This window comes from Protopterus annectens, chromosome 10.part0 (assembly GCF_019279795.1).
Source record: "Protopterus annectens isolate FY-2018-M chromosome 10.part0, PAN1.0, whole genome shotgun sequence".
In the NCBI taxonomy this organism is placed as follows: Eukaryota; Metazoa; Chordata; order Ceratodontiformes; family Protopteridae; genus Protopterus; species Protopterus annectens.
Window position 1 is genome coordinate 640,870,927 of NC_056744.1, and position 22,834 is coordinate 640,893,760.

At 36.0% G+C, this 22,834-nt stretch overlaps 1 protein-coding gene across 1 annotated transcript in view; it reads right to left on the reverse strand.

The window, feature by feature from the left end:
* Nucleotides 1-22,834, reverse strand: part of DIO1 (iodothyronine deiodinase 1) — a 276,560-nt gene that overhangs the window by 227,436 nt on the left and 26,290 nt on the right. The window contains exon 2 of the mRNA XM_044085472.1: nt 2,406-2,549. Coding sequence (XP_043941407.1) covers nt 2,406-2,549 — 144 coding nt within the window. The remainder of the gene's footprint in view (nt 1-2,405; nt 2,550-22,834) is intronic.

Below are 22,834 nucleotides of genomic sequence, written 5' to 3' on the forward strand. Positions count from 1 at the left end.
AGGCTGCATTCTGATCAGTGCTAAGGATGCACTATATGAGTCTGTTCTTAAACTTTTTAACCTCAACCTACTCACAGATTTTGTGCCTGATACCTGTAGAAAAGCTGCTGTGACTCTCCTACACAAAGAGTTCTCCCTCTATATAGGTCCAGGTAATTACAGGCTCATTAGCTTTGGTAACCTTAAATGCAAAGCCATGGAACATAACATAGCAGAACTCACTCACTTATGCAGATGTAGGCAACTTAACTGACATAGAATCCAATCTGTTTGGTTCTGTAAAGGGCAGATCCTGTCTCCTGAGCCTAGTAAACTTCTTTGAAAAGGATACAGGGGCTGTGGTCTCTCCATGCATGCTTCTTATCTTAATCTGGCAAATGATTTTAATATAATCCCCATGCTAGTATTATTGAAAAATTACACAAACTTAATATAAACCCTAGGTTGTCTACTAGACTGCAAACTGGCTTTCCAACAGATCTTAAATTGTTACAGTGGTTGGTACCATCTCTGAAAATAAAATTGTGACTAGTGGGACCCACAGATATCAGTGCTTGGCCATCTCCTGTTTAGCATTCATTTTGCAGTCATCCAAGCCAATGTTCAAGATGTTGGTTGACCAAGTTTGCTGAAGACTGCAAGCTGGGCACTGTTATCCTGTGATCCATTGATAATAAACCACTTCAAAAAGGGTTGGAATGTGCATAAACCTGGTGTACTGAAAATGGCATCAAGCTAAATGGAAGAAAGTGCAGCATAGTAGCGTTTGGCAAAAAAATGATTCCAGCTTACATGTTAAAAGTGATATTCCTCTACAGACAGATATGGTCGGAAGAGACCAGAGTACTTATGTGGACTAGTCTGCTTCATTTATTCATCATGTTACCACCATAATCAGGGAATCCTTTCATCTGGCCCAGTTAACTTCAAAGGAAATACCTTTGAGATCCAAAGAAGTCATCTTAACACTGTTGTTTTCCCTTGTCAGAGTCATCATAGAATACAACGCCCCTTTTGGTATGTATGATCATCATCATCAGTCCCCTTTTTCCCCATTTTCTAAATAGGGGCTGTATGGCACCTCAACTGCTGCTACCTCTCAATTTAGTGCCACTCTTTACCTTCTCCAACAGTCATGCCTGACTGTCACAGATCTTCTCTCATACAGTCCCTCCATCTCTTCATAGGATGTTCTTGTTTCCTCTTGCCTTTTTCCTTTCTCCCAAATCTTCTAAACATCATTGTTTGTAAACCTTACTATTCAGCTACTTTGACATTCTTCTCTCACGCACTACCCCTGATACCCTGTGCCAGTTGGCTACAGCCCCTCTGATTCTATCTTTGACCTCCTCATTCAGACTTCCTTTCTCTTCAACCACTTCTCCCAGGTATATGAAGCATTTAACCTGTTCCACTGTTTTCCATTCTGTCTCAATTGTCACCTTATTCTGATTTCCTCCATTTGCTCCCATGACAAATGTTTTGTTTATACTCAGTTTCATGCCATGTACCTTCACACTCCAGCAGTATTTTTTTATTTAGATATAGGCATACAGACAGAAAGGCATGTCAGATTTTCGCCACATGGTCCGGCATAATTTCTATTTAGCTAGACAGATAAGAGAGACAGTCAAACCAACAGACAGCTAAGCAGATAAACAGACAGGTAGACAGATAGGTTGATAGGACAGAAAGGCAGATAGACATATCATTGTTTTAGTAGGAGGGACTGCCAACCCCCTAGCCCCCCACAACACATATTTTTTTAAATACTTAGAGTGAGGGGTTGAGGGGCACTACTCCCCACTTTGAAAGAATTGAAAAAAAAAACTGTCATGCTATCTCCAGAGTTGTCAACATGATTCAACGACTGCCAAATTGTGCTACCAGCAGAACATTCAAAAAGTTACAGTGATAAAATAGCTGCGTCCCATGTTCTCCATTATTCCCATTTCTTTAATATCCTGGAGGTGTGGAAGAAAATATTTGAATTTTGAGCCTGTTATCAGTACTGCTTGTAAATGACTATAAACCCTTCATACTAGATACATCACTCCCGCTTTATTTAGTTAGTTCAAAAAAAATGGAAACCATGAAAATGTTGTTAAAAAAAAAGATTCACTAAAAATACTACCTTGGGTCTCCCCTGAAAAAGAACTACTAGCCTAGTAAGACTAACCTGGTCAACAAAGGATGAGGGAATAAAAATACATGCATAAATAAAACATGCTTTTATATCACAAGCTAAACATGTGACACTTGTCACTTATCTATAATGATTCATAATAGAAGTTATACTTAAGTGGCACCTGTCCACTTCCTACTGCAGACGCATATAATATCTGCTGGGTAACGCTTATTAATATACTCAAACTGCTGCTCCCCATTTTGATTTCATCTAGTACCTGTTGCATGAGCCTCTTCTATGTAGATAATAAGGAAATCTGCCACACAGCTGAAGTCCTTAACAAGTTGGTTGAACTCCCCCAGCTTGAAAATAAATGGTGGTCAGGTACAGCTTCCAAAACTCAGAACCAAAGGTCTGCCACCTACAAAAATGTAAAAAAAAATGTAAAAAAATTAAAATGCATAATAAAACAAACATTTACTAGACTCTTGAATGTAAAAGAGACTCTTCAATAGTCTTCCTTTATAAAAATTCTGTCTTGTCTTATGCATTCTACAACACAGAACTCAATAATTACATCTGTCAAAAGTTATTAGAAAACATTTAATCATCTTTCAATATACAGATGCCAACGATCTAATCAGTTTTTACATTTATAGCCTCAAAATTTACTTTTCATTATCATAAAATGCATGCTGATTTGACCACATACTTTTCAGATTCCTAATCAATGCAAATATGAGATGTGGGGTTTCAAAAATTTTTTGTCTTTGCAATTTTGGTTTTGTTTCTACACATCAACTACAAAGGTTTTAGATCTGCAAATTTTACAGCAATGCTTTTCATTTTGCAGGGGTAACTCTATCAGAAGCTGTTCAAAAAGCCATCAGCATCCGCATATGCAATACATGGGTGTTGCTTTATTTTCCAATTTCCTGGTTTCCTGGTTGACAAAGGGAACATTAAACAGGGACAATCACAAGCTTCCACTGGCATCAGCGACTGCAGCTTGGTACTGCTAATTCATTGTTTCAGTGTAATGATACAGCAAGCTGAAATCCTCAAAACAGGCTACATGGGAGTGTATACTAAATTATAAACTTCATAAACCTTGTCCCAAAAATAACTACCCATCTGTACCCTAAGTCCTGACAAAGATGAAGACTGATTTTTATCAAGTAGAACATGAAGGAGTTATTCAAAATTTTTGATCTATGCAAAGGGAGATTAATAAGGTATTATTCCATCTATCACTTGTGTGTGATGTAAAGTTCAGTTGTTGCAGCCAATGTTTCATTTCTGAGGTATTTAAATATCAGAACTAAGTCTCATCTAAGCAATCTATATCTAACAGAATAATTTCACTTATTTCTGCCTTTCCATATATGATAAACTCTACATTTCATATAGCTACCTAGAAAATGTAATTTGGACTCTAAGGCTTTCTAAAAAAAATGGAAATATCCATACAAACTTCTCCACAGCACTCTTTAAGTGTGTGTGTGTGTGTGTGTGTGTGTGTGTGTGTGTGTGTGTGTGTGTGTGTGTGTGTGTGTGTGTGTGTGGAAATCAGTGATTTGTAAAGGAGGGCAAGTACTTTTCCTTCTCTACTGCTAAAGGTAGACTAGCCATTTCTCATAATTCTGTAGCAGTGTCTAAAAATACAGCCAATGTGTGAGCCACAAATGTAAGATGATCATCAACTAATGCATCTAGATCTTTTACAATACTTTGCTCTAGAATCATTTCTTGATTAATGGCATATGGGTACCCATTATCACCATCAATAAAGTGAAGAAATTTGCAACTGAGGGTCACAGAATTCTCTACTGATGTTAGATGAATTCAACAGATTTTCCAACAGCCCTTGTTTGTCAACACAAGCAGCAATAACCCCCACTTTGGTATCATCATTATATCTGAATATCCATGTACCATTACTAGCTGGCAAGGAGGTTATAAATAAATCACACAAAAAGGTCTCAAAACTGACCCCTCATGAACACCAATGCTGAATCTTCTGTACACTGACATTTGATAACTGCATTCCTTTTAGTACTACAACTTCGGTTCACTCCTTATGAGAATTGCATCTCCTGCTTTGTGAACTCCACATTTCTGGCATACACTAGAAAAATGTGACAAACAAGCTAAGTGCTTTACAACCAACAGAAAATCCAAAGTACTTTAGTAGATGTCATCAAAATTAGTGTCTTAGAATTGTTATAATGGAATGAATATTAATGGCAGCTCTGTTACACTAAACATTTAGAATGTAGAGACAATACATTTTTGACTATTTGCCTTGTGGAGTTGTGATTAAAGTACAACAGTAGCTATCCACTGCAGTTCAGTTACCAATTATTATATTATTCTGTATGCTATATCATCTGCTGGAATTTTTATCTTGACATAGCATCAAGAATATACTGTTTATTATACAACGACCCCCATTGATATTCAAAAACGTGCACGCTGATTGGTCAGCGTGCAAGTTGTAAATCAGAGTTATTGTAATGGAAAAGGTCCAGTCGCCCAGACTTTTTCCATTACTATAACTCTTTTTTACAGCAACGGAGAACGCAAGATCTCCATTGCCTCACACTGCCTTGCTATATTAAACGAGTTTAACATAGTGAGACAGTTTGTAAAAAGCAACGGAGATCTTGCTTTCTCCGTTGCTTTTTTCAAAACTGTCTCGCTGTGTTAAATGGGTTTAACATAGCGAGACAGCTTTAAAAAAAGCAACGGAGACTCCTTTGCTTTTTTTAAAGCTGTCTCGCTATGTTAAACCCATTTAACATAGCGAAACAGTTTGTAAAAAGCAACTGAGATCTTGCTTTCTCCATTGCTTCCACCCACAGTCTGATGTATTGCGTAAGCATATGCATGCGCAGTACATCAGAACTGCCACAGAATACCAGACAGCTGTGGAAGGGCAGCAAGGAGGCATTATACAATGCCATTATTTAAGAAAAGTATTTTTTTTCTTAAATAATGTCATTGTATAATAGCAATAACCCACTTCTGGGTGTGGGTTATTGCTATATTAATACACAAAAATGCATTTTAATACAGCTGATTTTGTATTATAAGCATGTTCCCTAATAGAATTCAATGTTACCAAGGTAGAATGAACAGGACCATAAAATAAAACACAGCAATTTTGTACTTAAAAATAAGAGGGTTAGATGCTAAACACTTTGAAACTATCTCAAATCAGAAGGGACAGATACAGACATTACTACACTGCAGCACTTATTTTACTGCATTTTGATGATACAGAACGCTCCAGTCAGTTGAGAGGCTATTAACATGACAGGGAGAGTTAGGGACATTAGCTCTGTTAGAACAACTGCAGAAAAAATACACAGTGTATAATACAATTAGTTCATGTAACAAAAGAGTAATATTATAATGTTACAAGATGGATGAGGACCTTAATATATGTCATAAATGAGCCTTACTCCCAAGGTCTAGCACATACAGCAGAATAGCTAGTCAACTCAACTTTTTAAAGTGAAAAATATATTATAACAGAGAAGCCAACATACTTTACAAAGCTTTTGTAAAAATCAAGATAAATATAACTGCTTTCATTCAAAAAAGAAAATACATTCTTCCTCACTAAGTTAACCATTCCCCATGACTTCAATAAGATGCAGAACATGGCATTATACAAAAACTCCATGTCATTCCTCATTATGTTTCCTTTAGGAAAAAACTAACAATCATTAAAATAATCAATAAAGTAATGGTCTCACTCAACCCTGGATACTGAAAGGCATTGAACTTTACTTGCTATATAAGCTCACATAAAATTTATGTATACACAACCTATGTTAAATGTGTAACTTGATATCCCAATATGCTGTCCATAAGTGTTTACTAGAATATGGTAAAACATTTAAAAGTCATAATTGAATGCCAATAGGGAGTAACAGTAGGCCAGCTTGCCAATCAGAATGTTCAAGGCTACAAAGTTTCTTTACATGTGACTAGTGCAAAGGCTGGACATATGACATCTCTTCAGGGAGAGAATACAATATATATCCAGAACCTATCTGTAGTATGTTGGCATCACACCTCTCAACTATTCAAATTTTCTCTAATATCAAGATTTTTGCCTCATATTTTTGGTCTATTCCTCATAAAATTTGTGTTTTTCTGGCAAATCACTGGGGAATGAAGTTACTAAATAATGACATAAACTTTGCTTCAGACATCATGTTTTTCAGAAAAATACATGCTGATACAAATCTTGCTATTCTAGCAACTTTCTAAGTTTATAAGAGCAATATTTAAATTCTATCCCTATTTTAGGCCTTTGTCCCCTCATTATTTAGGCTATGTCCAGGTTTCTTGTGTTAAGAGTTTGAGAGGTATGGCTAGCATAACAACTAAACTAAAATCTTACAGATCACTGGAAATATGCCATGACTAGGCATCCCTGAAATGACAAAAGAAAAAGTCCTCATTAAGCTACATATAAGTACTTAAAGTTGGAATGCTGATTTCAGTGGCAATACATTGCTAAGTTTCTAGGTATCATTCATTCTCAAAAGCCTTTATTAAGAACTAATAATGTATCTGGGACATTAGCTCCTATATGCACACATCAAATTCAGGCTTGAGTAGGGATTTCACTGTAGCAGTTCACAAGTTTCATCATATTCACTTAATGTCAAGAAAAAAATATATGGATAATGTTCAGAGTGCAGAATTAAACAGATTTTCAGAAAGTATCTGTGCTGAGTTATCACAGCAGATCAATATATATGTATATATGTATATACACACACACACACACACACACACACACACACACACACACACACACACACACACACACACACACACACACACACACACAATGTCTTAACATCAAAAGTTCGAAAGACTGAAAACCCAAAACAGCAAAAATGCAAAATATTGCAAACTTTTTAATGCAGGACAGCAAGCCCTCTCTGCACCCCCCATCTCCTGCTAAGAGACAGCACAGCAACAAGGAAAGGAGGAAAGGACAAATTCACATTTTCAATACCTAAGTTTATACATGCATATACATATATATATATATATATAGAGAGAGAGAGAGAGAGAGAAAGGGATATGTTTGTTTCTGTGTGTGTGTGTGTGTGTGTGTGTGTGTGTGTGTGTGTGTGTGTGTGTGTGTGTGTGTGTGTGTGTGTGTGTGTGTGTGTATCAGTTGATTATGTTAAAAACAAACATTTTTGACAAAATGTCCTTTATATATTTCTCCATAAAGGTGACATTTTCTATTACTGGAAATATGCAAACACTAAAAATACCTCCACTTACAGGGGCACAGTAGTCCACCCATCTTTAATACCGTGCAGTGCAGTGCACACAATTGCATCTATGCCATAAGTATGAATAGAATAAGGTTTTAGTTTTAGTACATTTCTCCAAGTTGCTACTTGTTAACTGCTGTTTTTGACTAAGAACCACTGCAGACATTAGTCTCCCAACAGTGATTCAAAGTTTTTTGGCTTTTACATTTTCTCCATGTTTTTTTTTACTGTGGTGTTAGTATATTTAAGTAAGGGAGATGTGAGAGTGAATCTCTCCACATGGTATACAGGGAGGAATTTCACATGTAATTTTTTTTTTTATGTATGTGGATCCAATTAAAACTTTGACCAGTTTGTTTTCTCCATTTTGTACCTTAAAATGATTTTAACTTAGTAACACATAGTTGAACTGTGTAAGTCCTCATAGTTAGAATGATAATCATAAATGCAGTAGATACCTGGGTACTCAAGTATAAATCCCTGAAACTTTTTTCAAGAAATACTAGAGTGTTTGAGATATTACTTTCTGTATCAAAGTGCCAAATGCTGTCTTGCAAAGGATTTTCAGTTTGACAGTCTGCAAATTAACTTTATCTTTGTTTTATGTTAGTAAGATTTATAATTTCTGTTCAGAAACAAAATACTCTGCATAAGAACTTCTATTTGTCCCGAGCTAGAGCTAGCATTACTTCTGAACTAAAGTCATGATCAAAACCAGCACAAACCAGTGTGCTGAAATGGTGGTCAGTGGTGCCACCTTTACTAAGCAGAGTGACATAGCGTATGTACTGGCTGACAAATTCAGCTCAAATTTCACCCCCACTTCCTCCCCCCATGAAATACCTACTATCATAATCCCCAACTATTAACAGGGAACAAGTCCTGGCAGCTCTCACTAAGGCCAAAAACACACCCTGAATGGGCCCCAATAATTTCTCGGGATGCTTCCTAAATAGCTTGGAACATTACCTGTCAGGACCACTTGAGTCATTTTTCAACTAAAACCTCAAAGCATGCTTTATACCAGGAGAAATGAGGACCACAACAGTTATCCAACTTCACAAAGGTTGACTATCAACTGATCTTAGGACTTACAGACGCATTAGTCTGACTAGTCTAATATGTAAAACCATAGAATGAATTATGGAAATGATCAACAAAGACATGGACAGCCTTCAGCCACTGGACCCAACTCGGTTTGGATTTCTTGAGGAAAGGTCATACATAATAAACCCAGAGGACTTCTTTGAGAAGGTCACCAAAGCAAGGGATGAGAAGAAAAATAGTGCATCCCACCTACCTGGACCTGGTTAAGGTGTTCAGTACAGTACCACGCTCAGATGTAGTTGACAAAATGTCTGAACTGGGAATAAACCCTTACATAATTCACTGGATTCTTAGCTCACTCATAGACAGGACCCAGGAAATCAGGATTTGGTCAGACCACCTCCACTAAGAGATCACTATTATATGGTACATGCATTAATACTGCATGAAATTTGTGGTAGTGTGCCTTTAAGAGAATTGTATAATGCCACTACAAGGAAGTTTTTAAAAGAGGGAGGTTCTGTATTTTTACTTTTGGTTCTGAGGAAGTCCCTAACACAATTAAAGGAAGAGAGTGCTTAACCATTGTTGAACAAAAGTTATCTTCTGGCTACAGGGCACCTGCACAGGGTTGGCTTTTATTTAGTTGCAGTTTGCTTTGCCATTTCACTATGTTGGGATTTTAAACATAGCATGTGTAAAAGAGCAAAAAGAAGATCTTTTGGAAGAAGGTTTAAAAGTCTTGTGGATTTTTACCCAGTTGAATGTGCTGTGTGATATTCTGCTAGTGCTTAAAAAGTTTACTCTAAATGGCAGACAGACAGAACTGCACAATGAAATTACAATTAAATATTGGCCTGATCAGATGTCAAGAGTACATCTAGGTATCAGAAAGTATTATCCAAATGTAGATGCAATAAGTTGTATTCAATGTGTTCCATTTTAGCGTGATAAAGTGGCTACACCCAAGTGATAAAAATCGTGATGGAGTAGGAGTAAAATACATAAATCACACATGAGAATAGTTAAATCTAAGGACAGAGCTCAAGATATTCAACTGTTCAGAGATATCACAACATAGTAAATTGTGCTGAATTGCTAGTTATCCTGCAAGTTCCATTATCTGAATCCATATGAGATACCACTTTGACATGACATACACAATTGTGACAGATCTTCTTCATTTCAGAGATGACCAATATTTGGCCATCATTCTAGAAGTTAACTTTCCAGCTGTAGATAAACTGAATGAGACTACAATACTACAGTGACTGAAGTGGTGAATATTTTTTCTGGAAATGGAATTCCACAGACTGACATTTAAGACAAAAGTAAACAGTTTGGTAGTCACACACCTAGAAGTGCTAGTATTGATCCCCTCTGCCGAAGATAAGTTTCTAGCAGGATGGAAAAAAAACTTTCAAATATCAAAGAAAATAAACAAAGTGGACGACAAAATAAGACAATGTGGAAAGAGAAAGACAGAGAAGATATATCACATAAATGTGTTAAATCTACAGATGGTAGCTGGAGTCCCCATCCGCAAAAAACAAAGTTCATCTCTGTCCATTTTCAAGCACAACAGATCTATGGATGGGAAACAGAAAATATACCCCAAGATTGCCCCCCTGTACTACCAATGGACAGATGCAGCTCCTAAATGCTTTATCCCATGTGTGGGTCCCCTCAAATTATTTATGGTATGATCCCAGTTATTCTAATTAAGGGTAATATATAATTATCAACTATGGATAGGTAAGGTCAATCTATAAGCAAATGGGAGAGGTTATTTCAAGCACAAAAAGAGAAATTCGCTAGGCTTAAAATGGCTCACAAGGGCAGCTAGCCTAGTACTTACCTATGAACCTATGAAGCTTCTGTAGTCAGTATGGATACTGACATAGATAGCAATGGTATGGTATCAGAGAATTCTATCCCTCTTGTTCAAATAGACAAAAGATTTCTATAAGGCCCTGAAGCAAGATGTAAAAAACTTTCTACTGAGAAATAAAGAGTTTTTTTTAATGGGCTACCTGGCAGAATGGATTTAATATAGTGTCATACTGAAACTATCCAATGAGAAAAGGTAAACCTAACATCACACACAATATCAGAGTCCCAAGGAAAAGAAATAAGTAGTGGAAAATGCTTAAACTAGGAGTTATTGGGGAGTCCCACGGTGAATGGAACATCCCAGATATATTGGTTCCCAAGCCATATAGCTCCATAAGATTTGCAATGACTTCTAAAATCTGAATGCCCTATTCAGGTTAGACACTTATCCAGAGTTCGGAGTGGATGAGCTCATAGAGAGACTAGGTAAAGAACAGTGTTTGAACACACTAGATTGAAGTAAGGCTAGTAGCAGAGTATCACACACCAAAGAAGCCAAAGAAAAGACAGTATTCTGCACTCTTGGTGGTCTTTTTCATTATACTACCTTACCCTGTGTACTTCATGAGCTCCTGCCACTTTTCAAAGGCTCAGGAATAAAGTTCTAAAATCTCACACCAGGTATATGGCATTTATTCAGAAGATTGTGAGTTACATTTATCCAAACTGCTAGCCATGTTGGACTCTTTAAGATAGGCAGTGTCTACAGTTAATGCTGACAAACACAAGCTTTCTATGACAGAACCCAGATGCATTTGGCATGTAATTGGTAACTAGACCCAAAAAAGAAAAAAAAAATAGAATCTGTCAAAAACTGTCTTGTTCCAGTATAGGACTAGCAGGCTACTGTAGAAAAGTCATACTACCTGTCCTCTGGCAGTCTTTACAAAAGGTAAAGCACCTATCCAGATAAGTTGGACCATAGAGGTAAATGAGGCTTGTAATCAGTTAAAAACTATGTTATGTTTACTGCCTGCCTTAGTTGCTCATATCTTTACTAAACCATTTGTTGTGTACACCAATGCAAAGTAGGGTTGGGATCCTTGTTATCTCAGAAGGACGTAAATGGTGAGAAGCACCCAATCCACTGTTTATGTGAAACTCAGATAAAATACTCTTTTATATAAGGAGACTTTCTTGCTACTGGGGGGTACTAACTTCTTTACAGCTATTATTTTTTGAGGCCTTAACTTTGTAAAGGTAACTGACCATGTAACCCTATAGGGGTTGGACAAGCAAGTGGATACAAACAAAAAATTTTGTAGATGGTCTTTGCCATTACAGCCTTTTCATCTAGCCATTAGGTATGGACTTATCAATGACCACAAGAATGTGGATAGATTAGTCCAGCCCCACACCCCATCCCATTCAGAAAAGAACCAGAGATTGTATGCTTGCGGCAGAGGGGGGTCATTGGGGTAGAGCTGTTGTTCTGATGTGTCATAAATGCTACTTATTGCATTAGAAATTATGTATATCCACCATATACTATGGCAACAACTTTGTAGCAGCAGGTATACGTAGCACAATATGGAAATGTTTTCTCCAGGTAACCCAGGAAATGTGCATTACCTGAAAAAAATGCTATTAAAAAAGCACTGAAAGCCCCCAAAGATAAAGTCTTTTGCTTGTAAATGTCTGCATCTGCACTGTAACTTGTTTGGATACTGTCCACGTGACTGTTTTTTATGTAAATCCCTTACTAGCCTTTTTCTGGTTATACATTTATTATCAGAGTTCATGCAGCTGTGCATCAGTAACTGTAGTATATAATCTAGCTAACGTGTTAAATTTACTGTGAAGTACACTAATGGGACCTACTGCTGTTTCTCCCCTCACTCCTTCTACAGAGCTTGTACTGCTTGCTTTCACTAAACATCACTTCTTAAACTTCAGATGTATCCCATCCTATTCCCTTGTGCTCTCATTCTCTATTCCTACTGTTTGAACGGACAAGTATCTCTTCAGCTCATATCATCTGCAATTACATTATCGCGTATAGTAAAATACTTTCTAGCAACACAGAACGTGCCCTTTATGTCTTTGTAGTTTCCAATCGCCTAAGTAGTTTGAGTGAGTCTGCACTTTCTATGTCTGGTTTAAAGCCAGCCAGTTACAAAATTATAACACTGTTACTTTATTTAACTCGTGCTTTTCAGTCTGACAAATAATCCATTACATCTCATTTGTGTTACATTAGCTTTTCCTTGTGAAAACAATCTGTGCACAAGTGACACACTGCATGTGTGTGTGTGTGCGTGTGCGCGTGTGTGTGTGTGTGTGTGTGTGTGTGTGTGTATATATATATATATATATATATATATATATATATATATATATATATATATATATATACACACACACACACACACACATACACACACACACACACACATGCGCACTAATTTTATTTTGCCATGTTATCTAAGTTAAATAAAAAAATGCCCTGTAGGGATCAGCCCACCCACTTGCTAAGTTAAATAAATGGGAAACAGGAGAACAATCAACGAAGAACAGAATCCAAGGTATCAGTTGGAAGCAGTCTGCAAAGTAACCAAGCAGCAAGCAACAAGAAATCTTGAACACAAGTTTATTTTAAAATAAAAAGCGTTTTCGCTGCTAACAGAGTAAAGCAGCTTCTTCAGAAAAACACATAATAAAAGCGCCAAAAAATCATTTTATATAACCTAAAGGAAATGTGTCAAAAGACATCACTTCCTGGTAGAGCGCTAAAAACATAACAGTCAAACAATCCAATACATATGCAAACAGAAAATAATATAAAACAAAAATTAAACATCATTTTATATGAAATAATCAATAGAATTCCTGAACAAATAACAACTAAGCATAAAAATCAGCAGCAATCCATAACTTATTATAAAAAATATTATATTATAAAAAAAAATACAAAGATACCTTGCCCTGGGGGGACCAATGATTATATTAATATATAAGCAAATGAGCCTATATAGATTAACCTACCTCTAATAAAATCCCAATTTTAAGTTCATCTGAAGTAACTTCTCATTTTGAGAACCGCTGAAATGTTACAGTTCTCATTTAAGCCAGGGGTATTAAAGGCATCCAGTTTTATTTGCCATTCGAGTTCGCGTAATTCCAACCTTTACTAGATGAATTTAATAATTTAATAATTTAGAAATTATTAATTCAGACACTTGCACTGTGCTTTTAACGGATTCTATACAGGAAATTCTACCATCTGATTCATCTCAAACAGACTTTTTGACATATAATAAAGTCAGGTTTCCCACTTGTTTCATCACTACTTATAGTAACGACTCTAGACATATATGTGATATTATCTCCAAGAACTGGCACTTTATTAGCAATGATTTATTCCTCTTCGAAAAGTTGGGGTCATTCCCAAGGGCAGTTTTTAGGAAAGGAAAAAATTTGAAAGAATTATTACAAAGTAAACCGACTGCTAATCAATTTCATAGATGCAAAGGGTCTTTAATATGTGGGTCTTGTAACTGGTGTAATTTCATTAAAGTTGGCCAATCTTTCCACGTTAAGGAGAGAAGATATTTTATTAACCACAAAATTAACTGTGATACTAGATCCGTCATTTATGCAGCCTTTTGTGAATGCTGTTCAGCATTCTACATTGGCAAGACGGATCGGAAGTTTCGCCAGCGTATATATCAGCATATTTACGCCATTAGGAATAATAAATTGGAAAACGCCCTTGCTAAGCACATTTCTAGTCACCCAAACCATAAGTTTTTATTTATGGGTATAGACCATCTCCCTACCAGTATTAGAGGGGGTCCACTTTCACTCATGTTGGAATTACGCGAACTCGAATGGCAAATAAAACTGGATGCCTTTAATACCCCTGGCTTAAATGAGAACTGTAACATTTCAGCGGTTCTCAAAATGAGAAGTTACTTCAGATGAACTTAAAATTGGGATTTTATTAGAGGTAGGTTATTCTATATAGGCTCATTTACTTATATATTAATATAATCATTGGTCCCCCCAGGGCAAGGTATCTTTGTATTTTTTTATAATATAATATATTTTTTATAATAAGTTATGGATTGCTGCTGATTTTTATACTTAGTTGTTATTTGTTCAGGAATTCTATTGATTATTTCATATAAAATGATGTTTAGTTTTTGTTTTATATTATTTTCTGTTTGCATATGTATTGGATTGTTTGACTGTTATGTTTTTAGCGCTCTACCAGGAAGTGATGTCTTTTGACACATTTCCTTTAGGTTATATAAAATGATTTTTTGGCGCTTTTATTATGTGTTTTTCTGAAGAAGCTGCTTTACTCTGTTAGCAGCGAAAATGCTTTTTATTTTAAAATAAACCTGCAATCAAGATTTCTTGTTGCTTGCTGCTTGGTTACTTTGCGGACTGCTTCCAGCTGATAAGTTAAATAAATGCATAAGGTGTAATGTGTTTCATAGTTTCACTGACAAACCTGTATACTATTCATATTCCTTAAGTTATGTCTAAAGATTAATTATGTATTCTCAACAAATGACTCAAACCACATATTACACTGCCTGGCTGATTACCACAGACTGGACATACATTAATTACTGTAATATATTTTATACACCTGCTTTCCATTTTACAAAGATGTGGTCATTGCTCATTGTAGTAAATGGATCCAAGCCCAAATAAACTTTGCACGTAGGGCAGGTGCAAACAGCCAAAAAGCAAAGTCCAAATCCAAAAAAAGAGGCCAGCACCAAGAGTGATACCTGAGTTTATTGCAGATTCAAACTGGTTTCGGCAGTCTTGCCTTCATCAGTGACTACCATAATCATCATATGTCATTCCTTATATACATCCAGCACAATATCCCAATTAAATATTTAAAGAGACAATAGTATCCAGAAACCAGTAATGATAAAAACTGGAAATACCTCTATTTATGTATATAACATATGAGAATGTTCATTCATAAATGGAACAGAAAAAGTCAAGCTCACAGAAAGTGAGCAAAAATACAAATAAATGTACTATGTCACTGTATTTCCCACTCTTTCTCTCTACACGCGCGCATACACACACACACACACACACACACACATATATATATATATATATATATATATATATATATATGTTCACTTTAGAACATTGAAAACCCATAGCATTGAAATTCAAAACATTGAGACCAAAATCTTGAAAATTCAAAATACTTAAAACTCAAAACATTGAATCCCATAACACTGAAAATACATAGAAAAACAAAATGTAATATATGCCAGCACAACTACATACAGAAACAAATAAAAAACAAACCATATTACACTTCTCAAACTGTAAGCATGGGGGCAGACCCCCTTGCACCCCCATGAGGGGGGCTGCACCCCCCCCCCCCCACACACACCCTGCTACTTAAATATATTAACTCCGAGATCGCACTACACAGAACAAAATAGCAAACATACCATTCCATGCTTCATGACTGCCTGTTTAAATTCTAAAAAAACTATCCTCAACCTTCTCTTACAAACGCTACTTCACTGTTAAAACATTACACATTACTATATATCTCTGCAATACTTACCGGAGTATCATAGGTAACCTCAGTCATGTTCCCTTCTTACTTGCTATACTACAACATAACACATCTTAGTGTAGTGTAGTGGGATCTTGGAGTTGATATATTTAAGTAGCAGGGGGTGCACATGGTGGGTGCACGGGGGCTTGCCCCATGCTTATAGTTGAAGTGTAATACGGTTTGTCTTTTATTTTTCTGTTTGTAGTTGTGCTGGAATATAGTACATGCTGACTTCCTATGTATGTTCAGTGCTATGGGATTCAATGTCTTCAATTTTGAGTGCTTTGCATTTTCAAGATTTTGGTCTCAGTGTTTTAAATTTCAATGTTATGGTCTTTCAGTTTTCTAAAGTGAATCTATATATATATATATATATATATATATATATATATATATATATATATATATATATATATACATACAGAGAGAGAGAGAGTGAAAAAACATGCACACACACACACACACACACACACACACACACACACACACACACACACACACACACACACTTACTTTAGGAAATGAGATCAGTAAACCAAATACGAACTGATAACAGAGAGTGTAAAATGTTCAGCACATGCCTGAATACACACTCCTCCAAGAAAATGCTAATTAAAAAAATAAAATCACATACTGACAAACACAGACACACATACACATACAGATACATCCCCTAAACACAGACACAGAACATCAGAAAAATAGATGTGTTTATATGTAAACTTTATGTGTAATTTACTTTGAGTATGTAAATGGACTGGATCACATGGATATTTCTGAGCCACAAACTGTCTATAATGTTTTCTTTAACCTGACTACATTGTTAAGAACAATAAATGTCACACATTTCTGACACTTACATAAAAAGAATCATGTAACAGAGCCAAACTTGTTACTATAATAAACCAGTTATACACAACAAATAATTCATGATTAACAAAATAGTTAAAAACAACAATAAAACACACCCTACATGCATGCAATGCCATAGACATACATAGATAAGAAAAACTCAGAGGACCAACTGCTCTGCTTAGCAAGGTAGTGATGAGCAAGTTCTGTTTGAAGTGTGTCCCTAAAAAGGACAGATCTAAGATATTCCACTGCGGCATGTGGACAGGGATTAACAATTTAGGAGTTATAGTTGTCAATTAACTCATTAACACCTATGTGGTGGTCACAGCTCCAGAAGCCTACACACATTTTCATTCCTGTGCATATTCTGAAAAATATACTTAAAAAGCATAAGACAGATAAATGTAAATATTTTATGAACAGAAAAGCTATTAAAACTGCACAAACAGCAATGTTATCAGCAAGAAGTATTATTTACAGTGATAATAGTGTACTCATAGTCTTTTCATAAATACTATGATATATTATAATATACACAAACCCCAAATTATATTTTTGTCAAAAAGCATATGCTTTCATATTTCTGTAAATATCTTAATAAACATGCACTCTGCGAGGAATTTCTTGCCATCATGTGAAAGCTGTCTGGTTAACAAAAATGTTTTAGCAATATACATCTAGGTTGTACAGTTTCCCAGATTTGAGATTTTTTTGTGAAAGTTTACTTTGAGCTTAATGAAAGCGAATTTAGAGTATGTATTGGAATGTGAGAGAAGTGGAGCAACTTCTCAAAAAAGCATAGTTGTACAAATGGAAAGCAACCTTCCCAAAAAGTATAGTTGTACATAATCTTAATTGATTTCTAGCTCAGTGGTAAGGTCACAAGCTATGTAGTTTACTTTGCTAGACCTGTGTTCACTGAACTAAGGGAGAAATGCACATTTCATCAGCTGCTTGTTGTTGTGTTGTGCTAATCAGAGCCACTGGTTACTTCATGGCACATCTAATCAGAGAGTCAGAAACAGAAGCTAAACTTTGTGAGTGAACTAAGTTTTACAAGATTATATAGAAAATAGTAGTAAAGTGAAAAGTACTACTAATGTTTTACAACATAGTCTGAAACTGAAGAATGACTACTTACAAAAAGAAATATGCAGTGAATGTACTAATCTGCAAGAGAAAATGCAATGAAAATGTTCTTACAACAAGAAGCAGGTAGTCAAGGATACTAATGAAAAAAATTATTATAGCTGGCAGTGAGCATTGTTGAGTTGGTTTAAATTCTCCAAAATAAGATAGAATCTTACAGCATTTTAAATGCAGAAGTAAAACCAATGAACTGTGAAACATTGTGATTTCAACTTACCTATGACTTTGAGAAGTCTGTTGGAGGTCTCGTAAATGTAACAAAAGTTTTACTAATATATGCAAGATGTGGAAAAGCAATGTACTTAAAATAGTGAAGCAGTAACTGATGTGTAAAATGCTGAAAAAGTTTGTGACATTGCAAAGGCTACATTCAGAGAAATTATGTGTTCAGGAAAATTACTGCAGTCACTTTTCAGAAAATGTGTGTGTGTGTGTGGGGGGACTGTATGTTTTTAACTGCAGCCAAAATAATGTGTTAACAGGCTAATGGTACTCAAGTACTGATTCAACGATATTAGCCCAGTTACATTTCTATATTTTACTGTTTTCCCTGTAACTAGCAAGAAATGTCTGCCTGGGAGGTTTTGTTGCATACAGGTAAACAGTCTGTTGAGAAAAAGGAATCCAGATAAATTGGAGGCTTTGCATTGAAAGAAATTGCTGGATGTAAGGCCGACAACTTTAAAATAAAATAATAGAAATGTTTGTCAGTGCTTTGCCTGCTAGTTTAAGAAAGTGGATACAAAGGGACATGTAACTAGATTATGTACTAGTAATTTATTTATTTTATTTTATTTTACATTTGTTGACCGGGCTAGTCTAGCTGGATGTATATCCGTTTACAGTAGAGGCCCGGGGAGAAAAGCTCCAGTACAGTTAAAATTACAGTAATGAATATGAATAAATGAAAAAATTTAACAATTTTTCTACATAGATTTCTAAAAGGTACAAGAGAGGCAAAGCAATAACATTTCAGAAATTTATCAGTCTTACATTACAAGAGAGGATAACAAAAACATTTAAAGTGTACAAGTCTAGTTCTATTAGTAACATAGTAGGATGTAAAAAACTAAGGATAGAATACTTTGAGGCATAATTTAAGATTAAATCTCATCTCCAGAGGCATCAGGTAGGGGCTTAGTGAGAAGACAAACATTTAGTTGAATTTAGAATATGTTTCAGTCGGGATTGGTACAGGGACATAGCCAATGTGAAATAAGATGTTTTTTGATTTGTTTTTTGAATAGAGAGGTAGATTCAAGACAAGTTATATTCTGAGGGAGTTGATTCCATACTTTACCTATGGAATTAGAAAATAATGCATCCCCAGCTTTATTGTATGATTTAGTTATTGATACTAGGAACTTATTTGCAGAACGAAGTGTGGTTAGGTTCTTATATGGAGAAATGAGGTATGCTAGGCTGGGAGTATTTTCGGGGAAATGAAGAGTTTTGTGTATGATGAGTAATTGTTGATACCATAGGTGGTTCTTTAGTTCTAGCCAGTTTAGTTGTTTAAGGTTGTGACAATGGTGAGTTCTGAGGGGTGTAGCATTAATGAATCTAGCTATACTGTTATAACAGGTAGAGAGTTTGTTGATGTTATTTTTAGAAAGTGTGGTAAATATAGCTGAAGCATAAAAAAGGGTGGAAAGCAGGTGGGTTTGTGCAATAGTTTTCCTGGCTGCAGGGTTCAGGAAGGATTTAATTCTATAGAGTGTCCCAATTTTTTTGTTAACAGCTTTAATAGAAGTGTTAATTTGTTCTTCAAAGTTCAGATGGTTATCAATGGTTACACCTAATAGTCTAGTGGTATTTTCAGGGTTAATACAGGTGGCATTATTAGAGGAGATAGTAAAGAAAGGTGTAGGAGATTTATTTGTAGGAGTAAAGAGAAGTAGCTTTGTTTTTTTGGGGTTAAGGAGGAGGCAGTGCTGCATAAACCATATTTCAACATTATGGAAGGTTGTTTGGGTGATGGATTGGAGAGAGGGAATATCTGTATCTGAGCAGATCAGAGTTGAGTCATCTGCATATTGGATACAGGTTGCTTGTGGCACATTCAAATAAAGATCATTTATAAATAATGAAAAAAGAAGGGGTCCAAGGATAGAGCCTTGTGGAACTCCGATATTTACAGGGAGTAAGGATGATAGGTTATTTTCCCACAGCACTGCTTGTTGCCTGTTCTCGAGATAGCTTCTAAACCACTGTAAAGAATGTGAGCTTAGAGGGAGGTTGTTAAGTTTTTCAAGAAGTATGTTATGGTTGACCATATCAAAGGCTTTTGATAGGTCTAAAAATAGTGCAGCAGAGAATTGGTTAATATTACGATTTTTATTGATAGAGTCAGCAAAGGAAAGTAGGGCAGTTGTAGTACTGTGGTAAGGCCTGAAGCCATGTTGACAGTCGGCTAGAAGTTTGTTTTGAAGAAGGTAGTCAAGAAATTGTTTGTGTATGCACCTTTCCATTATCTTCGCTAATGGGGAGAGTAAGGCAATAGGGCGATAGTTGGATATTTCAGAGGAAGGGCCACCTTTATGAAGGGGAATTATGTGAGAAATTTTCCAAATGGTAGGGATTTTCCTTTCAGAGATGGTCCTGTTTATCAGTATAGATATTGGGAGATAAATAGCTTTTGCAGCTATTTGTAAGAATTCGGATGGGAGTTTGTCCGCAGATGGAGTGCAAGGCTTTAGTTTTAATAAAAGCTTATATATGATAGATGATGAGACAGGTTGGATTTGAAAGGCATTAGTAGAGGCTGTTGAGTTATTATGTGGGGAGGCAATGGGTGTTGGTAGGGAGTTGGCTAGGGTTAGAATAGCTTCTGTAAAGTAGTTATTAAAGGCATCTGGGATTTGTATAGAGGAGTTAGGGTTCAATCCTGTAGGAGTAGGAGTAGGAGAATGCCCAGGTTTTAGAAGTTTATTAATACCTGCCCAAAATTTTTGTGGGGTATTTTGAGTAGTATTTTGAAGATGAAGATAATATTCCTTTTTATCGCTAAGAGTATATTTCTTGGTAGTATTTCTTAACTGTTTATATAGGAGATGATCAGCTGGAGATTTTGTAGCTCTCCATTTAGCCCAGATTTTGTTTCTCAGTATCATTCTTTCTTTTGTTTGCTTAGATAGCCAGGGGGCAGTTTTGGCTCTTATTCTGGTGGTGTGAAAAGGAGCGTGATAGTCAAGGATCTGCAAAAATTTAGTGTTAAAATAGGAAACTGATTCATTAAGTTCAAGGTTTGATAAGGGAGACCAGTCACAAGCTTGTAATTCATTAAGGAAGTTATCAGGGTTGAAAAACCTTTTTGAGCGGCATGTTCTTAGTTTATGCTTATTAGGAGTATACAATTTTTGTCTGATAACATAGGTAAGAATATGATCACTAATACTATCAGGAAGTGTCCCAGGAGTATAGTTGTTAGGGGTATTGTTTATTAGAATCCAATCTAGAATTGTTTCTTTCATGTTAGGTTTATGGATTCTAGTTGTAGTTGTAATCAATTGAGAGTAACCATGGAGATTAATATGGTTAGTAGGTTTTTGGGCTACACAGGTATTCCAATCAATGTTAAAATCACCAAGTATAATGGTTTCTTGGGGTAGTTGGTTAGTAAGAGAACTGAGTAAGTTTTCTAGGATTAGGGTATTATTACCAGGGGGAAGATACATACAAATTAGATAGATAGCTTTGTTGTCATTAATCTGTAGTTTGACTGATAAAATTTCAGACTTGGGGCCTGTTAATGGAACTTCCTTGAACTGTGTAATTTGTAGGTGAGATTTATAGAGAATGGCTATCCCGCCACCTTTTTTCTTAGTTCGGTCATTTCTAAGTATATTGTAGCCAGGAGGGATGATTTCCTGGTCAGGAGTAGAGGGTTTTAGCCATGTTTCTGTTATACATAATATATCAAATGAATGCAAGTCAAGGAGAGCATGAAGATGGTGAATTTTGTTGTTAATACTTCTGATGTTAATATGAGCTACAAAAAGGGAATTGGTTGTTCTAGTACCTTGTACAATAGGGGGAGAAGAATTAATATTATGGGTAACGTTGCCTAGGGTAGAGGGTCCAGGATTAGGATGAATGTCGCCATGTGAGAGGAGTTGAAGATGGTATTGAGATAGTATTTTCAGAAGTTTGAGGAAAATATTAGGGATTCTTTTGTTAAAATGGAAGGTTATGTGAGATGTCCTATGATATTTTGGTAGTATATAGTTGGAAGAATAGGTAATGTTGCTATGTTTAAGGGAGCTTTGGAAAGAGGAAGGTAAAGTTTGCTTTAGATGAAGGTTATGCTTGTATAAAGTGTTAATTTGTAGAGAGGTGATATAGTATGATAAGGATAGAGAAGTTATAACAGTAGTAGAGAGAAGGGCATAGGTGAGAAAGGCTATGACAGTCGAAGACATGGTAGTGAAGAGTTAAACAGAAAAGCTAGATTAACTTGTTAAGGTATCAGTAATTAAGGACAAGTGGGATAAACAATAATATGAGAGGAATGGCTAAAAAGACAGAACAGTATATGGAAGATAGGTAGGAGATAAATGGAGATAGACAGGTAAGAAATTATTAATAGTTCTATAGTAGATAAAAAAGTAAACTAAGGTGGGGAGATGTAACGGATAGGGGAGTGGTCTAGTACGGAGGAGGGGATAGGTTAGGAGTACAGGGGGTGTGACTAGTTAGGTATAAGTTAAGGACCCCTAGGGGTGGGTGGGATATGGGGGTAGGGAGGGGAGCGGAGCGGGGCACAAACAAACACCTTGTGCGAGAGCAGAGGAGAGGAGAACAATCAGCAAGGAGATACCCAGGGGGAATAGGCTGGAAGCAAGAAGGTGGTTAGGTAAACTAGAAGCAAGGAGAATAGAGTAAATGAAGTTT